The sequence below is a fragment of the Watersipora subatra genome, chromosome 8 (genome assembly GCF_963576615.1).
Source record: "Watersipora subatra chromosome 8, tzWatSuba1.1, whole genome shotgun sequence".
Classification (NCBI taxonomy): Eukaryota; Metazoa; Bryozoa; class Gymnolaemata; order Cheilostomatida; family Watersiporidae; genus Watersipora; species Watersipora subatra.
In genome coordinates, this window is record NC_088715.1 from 17,681,900 (window position 1) to 17,700,888 (window position 18,989).

An 18,989-nucleotide genomic window follows, 5' to 3' on the forward strand; every position below is an offset into this window, starting at 1 on the left:
AGCTCAAAATCGAACAGTTAATCACAGCCATCACGGAAACGCCGTAGTTTGAAATATCTTTATATCGACGACGTACTCAAACATTGTAGTTATTGTTTTGATGTGTGATGTTATCAATTGAAATTAAAGGCTAATAAAAGGCTCAATAAAAAACATCACGTAGCACTAGTTTATGACAAACACTTCGGGTTCTATTGGAAAGCCTGTATCAAATATAAATGCTCGCTACTTTACAGTTTCGTTTCAGCTAGGTCTAATCATCTAGTCGTAATCTGATCATGTGACCCATGCTTCCCACTAAATAGCGCGTACAATTTTGACAGCATTTTTCGACTATCGCAAGTGACCAACAGGCTCATCGTGTTTATCAAAGGATGATATGCACTCCTTCGAGCTAAGGTTAAAAAATTAAATGACTTTTCATGGTAGGTTTTGAGATATCAGTGCTCAAAGGACAGCATTTCAATGATGATGAAATAGACGCGTAAAGACAATAGACATGGTTTTATTGAATGCGTATAGTACATGTATATTTGTGATAATATTTCGATGAATGAGGTTGCATGAAAGTGCAAACAGTTCAACTACGTCCCATTTGAGCCGTTTTGGAAAAGGATTCCAATCTACAGCGTTTTCGTGATGGCTGCGATTTACTGTTCGTATTTGAACTTTTAAGAGGTTGTAATCACATTTTCACAGATTTTGCACCTACAACACAGCAGAGTAAGATATGGTGAATTCCTTAACACTAAATAGCTATAATGTGAATTTTGTTGCAACCTTTAAGAGCGTTAAGTTGTTTTCTACATGTAAACTCACGGTGAAAGAAAAATAGTTTCTATTTTTTCCCTCAGTCCGAAACCCCGATTTTTTTGCCCAATATTGACAGCTTGACGGATGATGATAACACAGGCATCATCTATGTAGCTTTGAAGAAGTTGGAGTTGTCTTCTTTATAAACAAAAATAGTCTTAATGAAAAGCCCTAAGTATTGTCTCTCTTACAGCTAGCTTTAACTTTACTATAAAAACTAATCTCATTGATTTCGATATTACGCTTTATTGCATTTATTATATTTCGTTTGTATTGAGTTTGTGATGGTACAAGACTTTACTTTCATTCCCAGTCTGGCTTGAATAGGTTGGAGTTGGGTGAACATTCCCCTACTACATTTAGATTGCCACTTTTTCAAAAAAAATTACAATGTTCTAAGTACGAGTCAGTAGGTTCACAACACTTTATATCTTTATTACTACATTCTATAAACAAATACATCATGACAAATATTTTAACTGTCTTGTTTATAATAGAAAAGAGTACAAATTTAATATGATTAATTAATATATCCATAAAAATTCTCATCTCAGCTGTCACAATGGAGAAATTGGAAGAAAAAGATTATTGCAAAAAGTGACTATTCAGAAATGAGAAAAATGTGAAAGAGATTTTTATAATGCAAACAATAAATAAAGCAATTCTATCCTCTAGTGTTACATTGGCACCAAATATGAAACACACACCGGGTTGTTTACAGGGCTACTGTGTAACTCTTCTTACGAAAAATCAATTTGCTGGAAGGACTGGCTAATGTATGAGTCATGGAAAAGTTTATCTAAACTGCAAACGGAGTCAATCTCTTGCTCTCTGTAATCTCTATCTGAAGTTGTCTTCTTTTTTAGTACAAGCTGTCCATTTTTTAATAGCTTCTTGTAGGTAGTGCGTAAGATATTCCTTTTCCTGAAACATAATGCATTATATATACATTATGTGTACGTTATATTATAATACATTATGTACACATTATACCTGTTATATTAAAACTGTTAGCTTGGAAATGTTTTCAAGGAACTTTCAGAATTTTTAACAATACCAACAAAGTAGCAAGACATAGAGACACCTTAGCCTCAGCACCAGACAATTACATGCAGAATTGCAAAACATCTTAAAGTCTTGCTAATCGTCAAATAACAAAACTGATAGATAAGTTATTAAATTTAATTATGTGTATTATATACCCATTTTGTGGTTAGCAGTAACAAAAATTCTGTTTTAGTTGTTACTTCGCTAAAAGTTTGTCAATCTAATGTTCCAACATTACCATCATCTACAGCAAACGAAACACAGTAATGAGTATAACGTAATTACCTTATTGAAACATCCAGAGCAAAAGTACGTGAGTAGAGATCAGTGATAAGCAAGCAAATAGCTCCAAGATGTTTATTGGCTGCAAAGGTATCGGATGACAGCCATCTTTATAATATCTTTGTGCGAAGCTGCGACATCCTCCACGATCAAAATCATCTCCAATCTCTCTCAGCCTCTTAGCAATTTGTAACTGCACTAGTTTTTGTTTGTTCTGTGTATTCTGCTCTTCAGCCACTAGTGAAGGAGGTGATGGCAGCGTCAGCGTTAGCTCTCCTGGCTTTCTTTTTAAGTCTTCAATCTGTTCCATTCGGCACATTGTGTTCTGCTAAAACTTAGTACAGTTTTCACGTGTAGGTTTTTAGTACAAGTCTAAGATCGGTATGAGCTGCAGCCTGTGTTGTCAAGCTATTTATAAGAAGGGCTAACATATTATATCTCGTTTGCACTCTGTGTGAACCCTGATAGTACTTAATAGTCAACATTCTCACCTGACTGCCCTATAAACACGAGTCAAAACTCTATCAACTCTGCTAGGTTTTCCAACGACTTTGTTCTGACTACTTGTTTGCCTGTTTGTTTAAGCGGGTTTACTATTGCGGCATAATTAACCAATAAAAGGCAAGTATGGGTTTAACGCGCTCAAAAGAAAACGAGTAGAGAAGCTCTTTGGATGCCGGTTAGTGTATTCTTAACAGACCAATGAGCATTTATTATGAAAAAATGTTCTGTAGTTTTTCAAATCTGCCACTGTAATCCTTTCCTACTTTCAGTGTGTCAGTGCTTAAAACTTCAGCCAATGAAGAAATCCTTTACAGACAGTGGTGAGCTAAAAAATTCTACCATGTTGCTCAAATTAGCAACATCTTACAGATACTATTTATTTATTATTTTTGGTCCAGTGAAAGCTCATTTTGGGAATGTTGAAATCCTTGCCAAAATATCCCAAATTTTGACAAGTTGCCAAAATTGGCAAAGAAACAACTTTTTATTCTCTACGCCGTTATTTCGCAACGTTGGCACGCGTCCAACCCTAGACATAAATGAGTAAACATTAGCAAGCAAACAGCATGAAACAAACAAATGAATAGGATATGAATATTGACTGGCCATAAAGAACCTGCTGGACGTGTCACAACTGGTTTAAGTTATTGTTAATTGTATTCACGCTGCGTGTGCAGCCAATTGCTTTGTAGCCAAAGTTATATAAAGTATAGGGATGTTTGCACACCTATGTGTCTATAAATACAGTTGCGCATTGTTCTAGCCGTTACCAAGATAATATTTCATAAACATGACTTAGTGAACTTGTAAGCAGATTGTATAGAAAAGAATAAAATATTTAAACCTCTCGTGTAACTTTTGAACTTTGCGTAGTAGCGTGATATACTAGTTCAGATTTTTGTATACACTAGCATTTAGCAGTGGCAGGCACCCCCCTCCCTCGTTTGTAGCATGCATAAGTGGTTATCATTCATGGGGTTTTTTATCCATTGCACACTGCTTTGCAAGTCTATTGTGATTACGGTCAGGCGGCTTTTATCAGTTCATGGGTGGTTAGTTCCGTGTTTGAACTTCAGTGTAGAGCATTGCGTTTGTTTAGGCATGATATGGAAAAACAAGAGTGCAAATGGATGACTGCACAAGCTGTTTGACTGCATTGATGCTAATGGTATGTAATGCCTTAAAAGGCTCACTTGCTAATATTTGTCACTTGAGTGGTTCTATGGAAATCAAATAAGTGCAAAAATAAAGTGATAAAATGACTAACTTTAAAGTTTGACTTGCAACAAAATTCACATTATAGTTATTTGATATGAAAAGATTCACCATGTCTTACTCTGTTGTGTTGTAGGTGAAAAATATGTAGAAATGTGATTACAAGCTCTTAAAAGCTCAAAAACGAACAGTTAATCGCAGCCACACGAGACCGCCATAGTTTGGATTCTCTTTCCAAAACGGCTCAAATGTGACGTAGCTGTGGTACATGGTTTCTGTTTACACTTTCATGCAACCTTATTCGTCGAAATATTTTCACAAATATACTTCACGCATTCAATAAAACCATTTCTATTGTTCTTACGAGTCTGTTTTATCGTCATTGTAATGCTGTCACTTTTAGCCGTGATATCTTATAACTTGCCGTAAAAAATTGTTTAATTTTTTACCCTTAGCTTGAAGGAGTACATATCATTGTCTGATAATCATGACGAGCCTGTTGGTCACTTGTGATAATCAAAAAGTTCTGCAGAAATTATTTGCGAAGTATTGGGTCACATGATCAGATTACGACTTGACAATTAGACCAAACCGAAACAAAACTGTAAAGTAGTGAGCATCTATATTTGATACGGAGTCTTATCAGTGTTTGTCATAAATTAATGCTACGATAAGTTTTATATTGAGCTTTTTATTGGCCTTTTAATTCACATGAGAACATCACCTGACAAGACAATAAATAAATTTCATGACTACGTCATCAAAATAAATAGATTTCAATCTACGGCGGCTTTTCAATTGTGAGCTTTTAAGAGCTTGTAATCCCATTTCCACATATTTTGCACCTACAACACAACAGAGTAAGACATGGTGAATCTTTTCATATCAAATAATTGTAATGTGAATTTCGTTGCAAGTCAACCTTTAAGGAGTTTTAAATTAGTACTTCATGATACAAAGTTGTGTCTATAATAATAAATTCTACTTTATCAGTGGGTGTGTCCATTAGTCCGCTTAAACGCGGTGCTGTTCCACATTTTTTGTTAGATTTCATCCAGACTTCATGCGCATATACTGAATTAGGGAACTTAACATATTTGGTTTCAAAATTTTATCCAGTTCTTGAGAATCAGCCTGTTAAATACTGCAACACCCACCTACAGATTATCTGATTGAAGTTGGAAAAAATGCGAGCATTGCTGGCCTTGTTGTTGATTTACAATCAAATATATCTGTTAATAAGTTTCTTAGAATCTATTGGAAGCCTTTCCACTAGATTTTACTGCTATTATTAATAGTATTGTTATTTTTAAAATCCTTCTATCTTGGTAAAGGAAATGTTTCTCAAAGTTGGTATCGCAAGCCTAGTTTGAAAATCTTATGGGGCAGACAACCCTCTGTAAATTTTCAGTCAAGTCCCCATAAAGGAAAATATTTATACATATCATAAAACTGAAACTTTGAATGCAAGAGTGAGTCATAGCTAACAATGAGTGTGCTAGCACAGAAAAGCAGAAAATTGTAATTTATGGCAGTGCAAACAAAGCGAAAATAATCTCTGATGAGTTTAAATGTACATCTGAGCTGTTGATTTTTATTCTGGTCGGTTCTGTGGCACAAACTATTGCAAACATTGCATGACATGCAAACATTAGGTTTATATGACTTTAGATACTAAATTAAGTGCTAGGGCTGACTAACAGTTGAGCTGTTTTTTAGACCCACTTCGTGAATACTTGTTAAAGGTGGACCCACTTGTCTAGCCCCACCTGTTAGCAGCAGATTGCTAATAATTCAGGTCTACTGTTTTCTGCTGTGTTGGTAACAGGTTTTAAATTACTAGCAAGCTGGTAGTACCGTGTGCTGTGAGATGTCATCATGTGAAATAACTATGTGCACAGTTATTCTTATATGTGGAAAGGTGGTGCAGTGATGCAGTGGTAGTGTAGTGCAGTGGTAGTGTGATGCAAGGTTAGTGAAATTGCTGGGAGTCTGTATATCCTGGTTAATTCTTGTGTGGTGGAATCTTTTTTTAGCGCTTTTAGCATAGCTTTCGATAGCCAAACTAACACAGCTCTTATTATAGTAAATATAATAGTAAAGATTATCCAAGAAGACGTCAACAACATTAACGCATTTCATGTTGTTGAGCCCACCACCTTTGCAATCTAAGGCCTGCGCTCTGCAAGCAGTTTTGCTTTTTGCTTATGCAAAGGGAGGTGTTATTCCATGCAGTCATTTCATTGTGTCACTTCTCATTAGCTGTGAGCATGGCAGAAAAGGTCCTTATCAAACCCTAAATTTATTCAGATGACTAGCCGACCTTCGGTTGACCCGGAGAGACCTCAATCAAATAGAACATGAACAACAATAGCTAGCGGGTGTTTGGCAGTAAATATTTACCAAAGGGATTATTGAAGGAGCTACGCTTTATCGCCACCAAGGCTACGCTGATAAGAGCACTGAATCAATACAGATAGGAGGATTATGAAATGTTCACCTGTATTTAATATAATCTTTTTGCTAACAATTGATTACGTAAGATGGAGTGTTAAACAAATCTAAAACGTTATCACGGAGAATAGATTTCCGTGTTTTTGACTCTCAATAAACGGTATTATTCCTCAAGCAACTCCGTATAGCGTATGGCAGCTGAACAAGAAGACAACAGCGGTGATGACTAACAAAGTTATGAGTGATCAATCAATTAAACCAGCTGACTCTAGGACAACTGCGTCATTATTGATTGGTCAATCAAGCCGAGTACTCGGTTGCCACTAGTCCGCATTCTTCTAAGACAATTGAATGTATTTGAACGCTCGAAGTGACGCAAACAGAGAATCAAAGTTTTCTCTCTTGTTATTTGTTAGCCAACATATCTTTATATGGAACAGAATAAATATTTATTAGCTTTATTTAGACTAAGTTGACAGTATGTACTGTTATTACTGAATCATGGAGGCTGTTTGGTGCGGAATGGAGCAAGCAGTGGAGCCTGAGAGACCGTGAAAACAGGTTTCTATATGCTTCAAGATGAACGTATACAAAATTTTAGTTGAATTTAACAGAAAGCAACAGATTTTATACCATTTACAATTGTTGTTGATGTCTGACGAGGTCTGACTGCCAGGATGTTTCAAGATTGAAATTGGCAAAACTTGATCACGGTTAAAACGCTCAGATCAAGCGAAAGTGCAATTATGTCGACTATACATGTAGTTGCAAAGAGATTGACAAAACAAAAACGTGTACCACTGCTTGAACACAACAGTCGACACATGTATCAACTATAGCAGCAATAGCAACTACAGACAGCATTTTGCATACATTTTCTTCTAAACGCTTCAGCCACGATCAAGTTTTGATGATTATGATCTTGAAACATCCTGGCAGTCAGACCACCTCAAACATCAACAACAACTGCAAATAGTATAAAATATCAATTCTTTCTGGCAAAATCCAATAAAATGTTGTGTGAGTTTATCGTTAAAGAACGCAAAGAAGACCATTTCTCTAAAGACAAGCTGATTAACATTGATTTTATATAAATAAATCCATAAAAGTTTACAGCAAATTATTTCAACGTCTTAGTCCAACAAACTATCTTTCCAAATATCTTGACTCTGTTTACACTGTTTATTTCACACTGGCTATAGGTTCCAAGATCTTGCATAGTTTGCACTTTTATTTTTACATAAAAATATGTTTTCAATTCATGTCAACCAATTAGGTAGGTATGAGCAAATTTCATACAAGCTCTAACAGTCATTTTGAAAATATCTTTACTCGCCGCTTTAACAATCTTCCACCTAATATAATAATAATATATTATAATACTTGTTCTCGTAGCAGAGAAAGTTATTTTAAATGTTACATGTCAGATGATCTATTTGACTCTAGTAGCTAACTGTTTCCCTTACTTATGATTTTTGTATGACATAAATTGTAAAACATTTTAGTTTGAAATGAAGTTATGACCAACGAAGTATTAAAAAAACTTCAGCAAGCTTCAAATACCCAAGTCACCGTACCATCAAGCCTTTGTCGCAAACATCTACTGTAAGAACACAAGCTAAAGAATTTAAGCCATATACCTCTTTAAAAAAGGTATTATTACTAATATTTTTATTTAATCAAAAAGGCTTTCTATTTACTAATGCTCAACAACTATGTTATTATAACTTTTCAGCAATACTATTAGATTACTAACTTTTAAAATAATTTCATTCAACTCAATCAATAATTCTTAACTTCCGTCTCCTCATTTTTTATTTTGACATGAAACGAAAAACATCATTTGGTTGATGGTTACTAAAGCAAATAGACAGTTTTACCCACACATACATTTTGCATCCTTTAGAACGTTAAGAGAAGCAAACTTAAATTATTGGAGTTGTGTTATCAGTAATATTTTATTATGTACAATAGAGTTAATAAATGAAGTCATAACATTTACAGTTTTTATGAAAGTACTTTTTGACTTTTGAAAACCTTGTCGAACGATTATACACAGTAAGTAAAAATGTATATTACCCTTGCAAGTAGAAAGCGTGTAGCCAACAATGGCTATGATAAATACACAGATAATATAATACTAATAACAATAATCCGTTGGCTCGATTCGGTTAGTAGCAAAAGTAACAAACTGGTGCATAAGCTGCAATTCATGAAAGATGCAATAACACAAAGCATAAATATATAAAGTTTGTATAGTTTCATATAGTTTGTATGAGGCTATTAAGTACACAGTCGATATGAATTCTACGGTCAACTAAGTTACTGAATATGGAACATTTTTATCAGTAATCTCAAGTGGTCTCGTGAACGCGTAGATATTTATACAAAAAAACTTTTATCTCTTACAATAGATAATTTATTTCTGATCGTAAGCCAAGTGCTCTACAAACGTTAAAATATCAGTGGCATTGGACTAAAAAGTTTGGTAAATGGAGTTATCTTCTCATTTATTTTATTAGTATTATATGAATGGCTGTTGCTGAGGTTTACAGTGTTCATCTTCATCTATGACTTTAGCAGCAGATAAGTAAGACATTCTCTCGTAAAGATGTCGTCCGTTGCTGCTCACTACTACGATGAATCCCATCTGTAAAAAAGATGTGAAAAGTTAGTGTGAGAAGAGAATTTTAGCAGCCAATCAAACAGCTACTTCGATGTAAATAACAAATTTTTGTGTGTAACCATTTATGTGTTTTGTAGTCAGTGAAAGACTAGGCTTTCATTGTCGGGTTAATGCTCAGAAAAAAAAATACGTGTCAAAATGATGTCACAAGTTGCTATAGTGGATATTGGGTGTTGGGTTCAGGTTGCAGCATTACGTGTCTCTGTTCATTTGGTCTCTTTACAACTATAGACGTCATTATCACATTTTTGCTTGAATCTGAACGTTTTAACCGTGATCAAGTTTTGTCAATTTTAATCTTGAAACATTCTGCAGGCAGATCACCTTAAACGTCAAAAGCCATCACAAATGATAAAAAATACTGATACTTTCTGATAAAATCTACCGAAACTTGAATACAAGCAGTGCTATTGGCCGGTTCTAATAAACAAAAACACTGATTGGTCTGTTTATATTAGCTGAGTCACTGTGGTTTTTCATTCAATGGTTGAAGTATTTACATAGCCGATTAAAGGATGGTTCGCACTGTATCGCATTATCCCGGAGTTGTTCTCTCGGTAATTATTTATCGACTATGTGCACCGCAGATCGATGGCATCACTGAGGCAATGCAGATATGTAGGGAAACAGCAGTTGTCAAACATTTCCGATATTTCATCATACATCTATGACAGCCTGTGCATTGTGCACCACTTCGAAGACGGTGATTGGCTGAAATGGATTACTTGATTTATTTTTCCTTTCATGATGAATGCTGCGGGACTAGTATTAGATCATTTCAATGACCACATTGTATAATATAAAGTTCATATCGCAGACATCGCTGATTTAAACTCGGAGTAGTTTGTAATAGTGTGAGCAATGTTGTCAGACTATCACAACACAATACATTAATATTTGTATGCTGCCATGGCTGAACTATTGCCATGTCACAGAGTCTTTCAACATCTGCTAAAATATTTTTTGGAGTTGTCTGCACGTAATTTTCATCAATAGAGTAATTACCATGTTGATCACTTATTGTTAAAAGCAATACATAATTTATGACTAAGCATGACCTCTGACAAAAATTAATTGCTCCACTTATCACCGACCCTCTGCGTCTCATTTAAAGCCGCTGGCTTTAAACACGATGCTGACTTTGATAGGTCAGCAAGAGAGTTATACTCACATTCAAGCTTTGCTATCAATTTGTCAGCAGCGGTATTTAGCCAGAGAATAAATAACTTGCAAATCGGTAGGTTAACACTCACAGTAGTTGTTCAAATAATTTATCAATGCAACTACAAAGATCAGTCGGATAATAATAAGAGCCATGTTTGTTCAAATCCGACTTGGAGGTTTGAAAAAAAAATTGTTTTCAACAGGATTTGAAATCATGACTTCAGCTTGATAAACAAACTCTTTATCATCTGCACCGATCAACTGCATTGCTGCACTTTAGACTAATTGTTCGTGATACCTGATAATCTTACACAGAGCATCGAACAGTCAGAGTACTTGCAGTGTAATAGGTTTTACAGTGAATTATTTTTACAATAATTAAAAAATTAAACTCATAATTTTAATTTTCATGAGTTCATTTTTTAAAACTCATAAAAACTATTAAATAAGCCATGAAATTATATTTGACTCTGCTTCTACACTATATTTCCCTGACGCGTTTAATCCGCAGGTTTGCATCCGCAATATGAAAATGGCAAAAATCTGAAGGTCAAGAGAGTTTTGTTAATCGCAAATTTTTCACTGAGTGTTTTTTGCTTGCGACAAATGGAAACAGCACTTGTGAATGATGCACAAAAAAGTGACTTGCAAGCTAGTCCATTTTAAACATTTTCTACAATTCAGTCATTTTTATTTCAACTTGAGCAGTTCCAGTTGTTTTGTTATCATCTCTGATGCAAAAACCTTTATTTCCTTTAACAAAACATCCGTGTTAATCCGCAACATGGGAATGTTCAATGAAACACTTATTACATGGTAACTCAAAGTGTGCACAACTCCAAACTGCATCATCCGTGTCATGGAAACTTAACGCTAGTCGAGTATTGATAGAGACATCATTAAATCAATATAGAGCTATTTGATAACAAAAAGGTGTTTTTAGATTTCCAGTACAAACATAATTAGCGCACATAACATAACGTACATCCATACTGTCAATAAATAAAAACAATATAAAAAAATCACAAAAATAAATATTACATGCAAAATAAATAATCAAATAACATCTTTTGATAAGTGGAGCAATTAATATTTGTCAGAGGTGATGCATAGTCATAAGTTATGTATCGATTTTAACAATAAGTGACCAACATAGTAATTATTCAATTGATGAAAAGATTGTGTGCAGACAACTCCAGAAATATATTTTACCATTTGTTGAAAGACTGTTACATGGCAATAATTCAGTCATGGCAGCATACAAATATTAACTATTTATGTGAGATATTATATTATACCTTGGTTTGTAATGATGCATTGTGGGAAAATATTTTAGACATGGTTTTAACAACTTATTAATTGCATAGCTCTACTTACTTCAGCTAAAAACTGACCTAATTCTTTTGAGTGTACACAGCATAAGGGATTAAAATCTAACCACTTTATATATTTCCCGTGCACTTTAATATACATTTCCCTTTATATGTTTCCCGACTCTATGTAAGAAATCCAGAAGCACTCTACATATTTGCTACAATGGCACATAATTCTAGTCGAAAGTTTATCTATAACTGTTTTATAATAAACAAAACAGCAAAGATCTGCTAAAGCAGCAGTACATATGATTGGCCTACCAAGATGATTTCAATGAAGAGTGCTGCACCAATAGCACAGAGTAGGGGTGTGAGAGTATCCCAAGAGTCCTGCAGCCAGCTCTGCAAGTCTTCATCACAGTGTAATGGTAGCGAGGAGTCAGAGCTGTTTTTGGCAGGCTCATATTTTGTGATACCTAAAAAATGTGGGAATAGGAGTTGTCATCCCCCCGTCATGCATTTAGCTATAATCAAGAGAAGCTTAGAATTAACAAACTGATAACAATTTTATACTTCATTAATAAAAAACTTATTTTTGTTGGAAAAAAGATATGCTAGGAATTCTATTTTCCAAACCTCATAAAATAAAATACGATTTACAAGAATTGTAGCATGGCATGCTTGAAATAGGAGTTGTCTACTTTTGCCATGATGAAAAGTTTTGCTAGCCCTTACTCATCAATATTTGTCTAATAAACAAAGGCTGTTTTATAGATTAACTCACCATAACTTGGCAGGTGGATGCAACTGGAAGGGTCAGAGGCATACATGATGTGAGTTAGGACAATGGCAGTTGTTGGTATCATGGTAACTGCGATGACTAGGGTCCACAGGATGACCGCAATACAGCTAAAAACTGCCATCTGAAAATATAAAACTCACAATTAAAAACAAACTTTGCTAGACACCAAATTGGTGCATACTCTGTCAGAACTCTGGTAATTTGCTTAGGATGGTCACTGATTGAACAAAGTCAAGATCCATTTTTGGCAGCCATAGATGAAGCTTAAAGGTTGACTTGCAACAAAATTCCCATTACAGTTGTTTGGTATCAAAAGATTCATCATGTCTTGCTTTGCGGTGTTGTAGGTGCAAAATATGTGGAAATGTGATTACAGGCTCTTAAAAGCTCAAAAATGAACAGTTAATCCCCGGCATCACGAAAACGCCGTAGGTTGGAATCCCTTTATTTCGATGACGTACTCAACTCGACGTGGTTATTGTTTTGACACTTGATGTTATCACGTGAAATGAAAGGCCAATTAAAAGCTCAATATAAAACTTCTCGCAGCACTAGTTTATGACAAACACTTTGGGTTTTACCGAAGAGCCTGTATCAAATATAGATGCTCGCTACATTAAAGTTTGGTTTTGGCTTGGTCTAATCGTCTAGTCCGTAATCTGGTCATGTGACCCATACTTCCTGCCAAACAGCGAAAATAATTTTTGCAGCAATTTTCGACTATCACAGGTGACCAAAAGGCTCATCATGTTTATCAGAGAATTATATGCACCCCTCCGAGCTAAGGTTAAAAAACTAAATAAATTTTCACGGTAGGTTTTAAGATATCACTGCTAAAAGCTAAAAGTGACAGCATTACAATGATGATGAAACAGACGCGTAAGGACAATAGGGATAGTTTTATTGAATGCGTGAAGTCTTTGTGCAAATATTTCGACAAATGAGGTTGCGGGAAAGTGTAAACAGAAGCCATCTTGTTCAATTACGTCCCATTTGAGCCATTTTGGAAAAGGATTCTAATCTATGGTAGTTTCGTGATGGCGACGATTAACTGTTTGTTTTTGAGCTTTTAAAAGCTTGTAATCATATTTCCACATATTTTGAACCTACAACACAACTGAGTAAGACATGGTGAATCCTTTGATACCAAATAACTGTAATGTGAATTTTGTTGCAAGTCAACCTTTAACGCTGACCAAATGAATTAGAATCTGGATTAACTCTATACGTACCAAAAGCCACGTAGTGTAGTCGGCATAAGGTTTGCGCACGGCCTATAGCCGCTTGGTGCAGTTTTAGTAGGCTTTGTACAAAATGTTTCTTATTAGTGAGCAGTTAATAAACAACCCTATTACATCTGTACTTAAACGAAAGAAAACAATTATTTGCATGTGTTGGGCCAATAGAAAATGATTACAGCCCATCCTGAGTGTAGTTTCTCTTTGCTAAAACTTAATTTTTTTCTCGCAATTTTAACTATAAAACTAAAGACGATGATGCAAAAAAAGTGTAAACCTTGCATTGCCAGGCCAATAATTTGCATGTTTTGAGGCAAAATAAAAATATTTCTATTCACTACCAATCTATTAATTTAATTTTAAGGCGTTTTATTAGATCAGTCTCTTGCGTATCTGCTTGTTTTGTGTAATTATCTGTGGAGCTATTAAATGTTTTTTACTGTGAAATGATTTAAAAGAATGACAGAGAGTTCTTATGAAGACATTTCATGCGATATAGAATGGTTCTAACGGAAGAAGAAAAGTCCACGACTGAATAAACTTGTGCCTTCAAAGCAGGACACAGCGGTGATGATTAAAAAAGGATCAGAAAGAAATAATATCAATTTGTCAATACTCACAGCTATTGTAAAACAGTAAGCACAACTGTTCATCTGACTAGATGGTAGATGGTAGGAGCTTAGAGCTTCTGATGTGTATGTGGAGACAACTATGAATGCGATAGAAAAGAGAAAAGTTGCGCATGCAATCACAACTATGGTCAGATCTGTGAAAGGGAAACCGTTCCACCTAAAACAATAAATAAGACTCCCAGGTTGATTGACAATAACTGTTAGAGCTAATGATGGATGGTTGAAAAAAGTATATAGGCATAAAATATAATATATATGAAAAAATAAAATAAAATGAACAAATGTAAATAATAAGTCAAAAATATATTTAAACATATATATTAATTTTTTGGCAATAGCTTCATTTCAAACTGAAACGTTTCTAAGTTATGCCATGCAAGAATCATAAAAAGGACATTAGTCAGTTCCTTAAATCAAATAAATGGTTTGATATTTAGCTTAATATATTGAATGATTCCAATTTACAATGTAACATTTAAACCTACAAGGAATTTAGGGTTCATCTACTAAATTTTCCTGAGTCGGTATGATATAATAATATATTTAATATGACTATATAATATATCTAATACGGTAATATGAGTTGTCATTTTGCACCAAATATGATGTGTATGACTACTAATTAATTTGAACTTTTGTTTTTTATGTATTTAGTAAAAGATCCTAGACGTATTATAATTAATTCTGAGAGTATCACAAGTTTCGGAAAAAATATTACTATAGCAGTATTATGACTTGGTGTTTTACATTTTCTTTATTGTACTATTATATTAATGACTTTCTGAAGATGATTTTCTTCAACAATAAAGGTTTTTATGTTAGGAGTTATGCTCCCCATATGGATGTAAAAGCATGTAAAGGCTGATTCGCACTGTAGCACTGTAAGTCGGCGTTAATTCCACAATACTTCAGTGATTACTAGTGATAACAAGGTTCACACTATCACAAACTTGTTCGCATTTACGTCAGCGAATAGTCCACTGCATTAGCTACATGTACCAGTACATGGGGTGTGAACCAACCTCTAGGTGTTTTAATATGATAATGATAGATGTGCCTTAAAGAATAGAGAAAGCATAATATTATTATGCTTTATTATTTATCTTGAGGTGTTGACTGATGTTCTAAAAAAAGAATCAAAGAGATTGACCAACCAGAAGCTGAGATATAGCCAGCCAAACACAGGTCTACCAAAAAACATAAGTGTTTTGGTAATCATCAATATATGTATGAAATCGACGTGTGTGCCATTGGTCAATTAAGCCAACTAATGCGCTCTCTTATAACAATCAAGGCGTTTTAATTGGTTTAATCCCTGGAAGTATAGAACAATCAAATTGGGCCTAACAATCATTGCTCTGAGAATTCCAAACCAGTCCCTCTGACGTGTAGATTAGTTTTAGAATAAAATAATTACACGCATCTATTACTTCGCAACATTCTGCTATCACTTTCTACAAATTATATTAGTTACATCATTTATTCTATACGCAGTTATAATATTATTTTGTATAATATGCAATATGATTATTATATTAACCATAAAAATAATCATAGATAAGATAATAGATCAATAGAAAAATCAAATCAAAAGTTTTCGTTCTCTTTTCTTACAGCAAGAGCAGCACGGTCAAGTTATTATTTTTAAGATTGCGGCTGTAGTGAACTTACAGTCTGTTAATAGTGACGATAATCATGAAAATCAACTGAATGCTGCAGTAGATACACAGTAGAAAAATGATGAATGAACAAAAATTCACATTCCAATTTCTTATTCTAAGCAAACTGCAAATCGCGGATGTCGCATATAGACTATACACGCGCCGTTCGTTGAACAGAGGGTCTTCGGAGCATATCCGTGAAGATCGAGTTAAAATTTGAAGCACAATAGTCAAAATCTGCTCTTCTGTTTTGAAAAATCACGGCGAGGGGTTGTGGGCAAATGCCTTTACCACACAATGTTTGCTTGATTTTCCTGAGAAACCAGAGCTAGTCTGTAAATTATTTACTATCGCAAGAAACGTTTCACATCTCGTAGCCTAAAACAATCATTATACGTAACGGCGATAAGGGTGCGCAACTCCGGCACATGAACATTAAGTTGATTTCGTACGTCACAGTTTTCGGGATTTTCGAAGGGTTTTCCTCTGATTCTTTATTAGATAGACCTGTGTTTGGCTGGCTATATCTCAGCTTCTAGTGGGTCAATCTCATTGATTCTTTTTTTAGAACATCAGTCAACACCTCAAGATAACTAATAAAGCATAATAATATTATGCTTTCTCTATTCTTTAAGAGCAAATATGTTATGAAGGACATTAGGTACCCAAGGCTTCTTGAGAGGTTTTGGTAAAAGATGGGACAACTCTGCATTAGCCAATTCAGCTCATAGAGTAGAGTCTGTTGTTACTAAACATGAATCAAACTTACACAATGTCATTGTAAAGAATACAGGGATGAAATAAATAATAGTGCAATTTCGAACTATCTGAATTGTTAAGTATTGTAATCTTTTAATAGACTATAACGCATTTTCTCTGTTATGAGAAGACAACTCTCTAATAAAAAGTTTTCTGAGAGAAGATGAGTGAAATAAAAAGGACACTTTATAATCTGTGGAATATAATCCAGCAAATAAAGCAAAAAATGAGAACACAGTAGACGTTCCTATAGCTCCTATAACGCAAATTCAACTTAATGCAACTTGAGTCTTTGCTGCGTATTATATAATTTCTTATATAATCTTCGTATTACATAAGAAATTCTATATAACCAAAAGCGTCAAGTCGATGAAAGTTCTCAATCTCAAATTGTGTAATGTGTGTCCCAAGGTTAGCCTTAAAAATATAATTTTCTCTTTTGTTTTTTTTGGCAGAAAAATATATATTATGAAATAATAAATAAGTCAGTGTGAATCTGACTTATACCATGGGCAGACAACTCACGTGTAACCCGTCTTGACGTCAAACTGACTCATAAAGCTCATGCTGTCTATACTCAGATATGTAGAGACACTCCATCCTATGATGGCTAACAGCAATGATATCCACAGAAACATGTTTGCGCATGACATGTTGGACAAACAGTAGCCACAACTTCCTGGGCTGTAGGAGCGAGCTGAAACATAGAGGGGGATAAGTTTCAGCATATGAGTAATCATACTTTTCCTGCAACCACGAAAGTGTCGAAGTGCGAATTGTCAATTAGGTTGATACTGGTAAGAAATACTCAGTGAAACATGTAGAATAACCAAATATTATATTAATTGAGAATGCTTTCAATAAAATGTATTTATTAATAAAAAAAAATATTTTTGACAAAAAAGTTCAGAGTTTGGAAGGAAATGAAAACACAAGCAGTTTTGTTTAAGATCAACTTTTTACGAAAATAGCTGTTTTCCTTTTATTATTACTAGTACCCGGCAGACTGGTGCACTCTGGGAAATTTCCATGTGCGCCAATAAAGCAAAGAGAATAGGTATATGCACAATTATTCTAGAGCAAGGCAATGTGATGAATAGGGCAATTAGCAGAGTGCCAGGCAGGAATACCATAAGGTGCGGGTTCAAATCCTGTATGAAGCAGTTTTTTTCCAAACTCAACTGTGGCCTAAGACAGACGGACGTCACAGCTCTAACTATCGCAAATATTCTCAGAAGTGTTAAACTAGCATAAAAATGTTTATACTATACAGTCAATAGAATCAGAAAAATATGGCCTTATGTAAATAATTTGATTGTGTTTGCGAGTAATACACACACATAGCTTCATTTCCTGTGCAAGTATTATGTGTATATGGCAAGTGTCTAAAAATAGTGCTGCACGATATCTTTGCATGTACATTTGATTATTTATTCTTTAAATGTATCGAATAATATCGAACACTGGAGTTGTCTTCTTTCGATATAGTGTAAGGCTTTAACATGAACAACATCAGAGGAAATTAGTTCATATCGGGTGAAAAACAGGAGTTGTCACCTTTTTACAATAAAGAAAATAGACAACTCTAGTTTTGCAAAATAAAATAAATCTTCGATATTCATATCAATTTGAAAACTGACCAAATATAAAATCATTCACTGAAATATATCGTCACATCGAATTATATCGTTTTATCGTACAGCACTATCCAAAAAGCACCTGTTCACACTCAGCCCTCCTCAGCGTGATACTCAGTTCTGATATGGTAATCTCTGTACTGCTAGTTGTACTGAAGTTACATGGAACTGAAGCCAGTCTGTCTCACTCTGGACCCGCTATTGAACAAAGTGAGGAGCTATTATCAACCAATCAGATGCGTTGTAAGTGAATCTTATTACTGCTGATATTCAGTTTTGCGCGCTCTTCAATTTAATATTGTTAAAAATGAATGTAGACACAATTTTAGTAGATATTATCAGAAAGTATCAGTATTGTTCTATCATTTACAATTGATTGTTTTTATGCTTGAGGTGATCTGACTGCCAGAATGTTTCAAGACCAAAATCGACAAAACTTCATCACAATTGAAACACTCAGAAGAAAAATACGTGTGAAATGACATCAATAGTTTCGATCATTGCTATAGCTGATACCAGCAGCTACTGCATTCAAGTTGCAGCATTCCTCATCTGCATTCTGTTGGTCTTTTTCTAACTATAAACGTCATAATTGCACTTTCGCTTGATATAAGTGTTTCAATTTTGGTCAAGTTTTGTCCATTTCAAGCTTAACACACCCTGGTAGTCAGATGATGCCAGACACCAAAAACACCTGCAACTGATAGAGAAATACCAATAATTTCCAGTGAAATCTACTAAAATTTTCTGTAAGTTCAACATTAACTAGTAGGAATGCATAA

At 34.5% G+C, this 18,989-nt stretch overlaps 1 protein-coding gene across 2 annotated transcripts in view; it reads right to left on the reverse strand.

The window, feature by feature from the left end:
* Positions 1 to 8,254: 8,254 nt before the first annotated feature.
* LOC137401589 (uncharacterized) overlaps positions 8,255 to 18,989 on the reverse strand; it is a 66,934-nt gene continuing 56,199 nt past the window's right edge. For both annotated transcript variants that reach the window (XM_068088017.1, XM_068088018.1), the window contains 5 exons: positions 17,096 to 17,267; positions 14,139 to 14,307; positions 12,263 to 12,401; positions 11,800 to 11,954; positions 8,255 to 8,965 (listed from right to left, as the gene is read on the reverse strand). In XM_068088017.1, the coding sequence (XP_067944118.1) occupies positions 8,840 to 8,965; positions 11,800 to 11,954; positions 12,263 to 12,401; positions 14,139 to 14,307; positions 17,096 to 17,267 (761 nt within the window). In that variant the 3' untranslated portion in view covers positions 8,255 to 8,839. The remainder of the gene's footprint in view (positions 8,966 to 11,799; positions 11,955 to 12,262; positions 12,402 to 14,138; positions 14,308 to 17,095; positions 17,268 to 18,989) is intronic.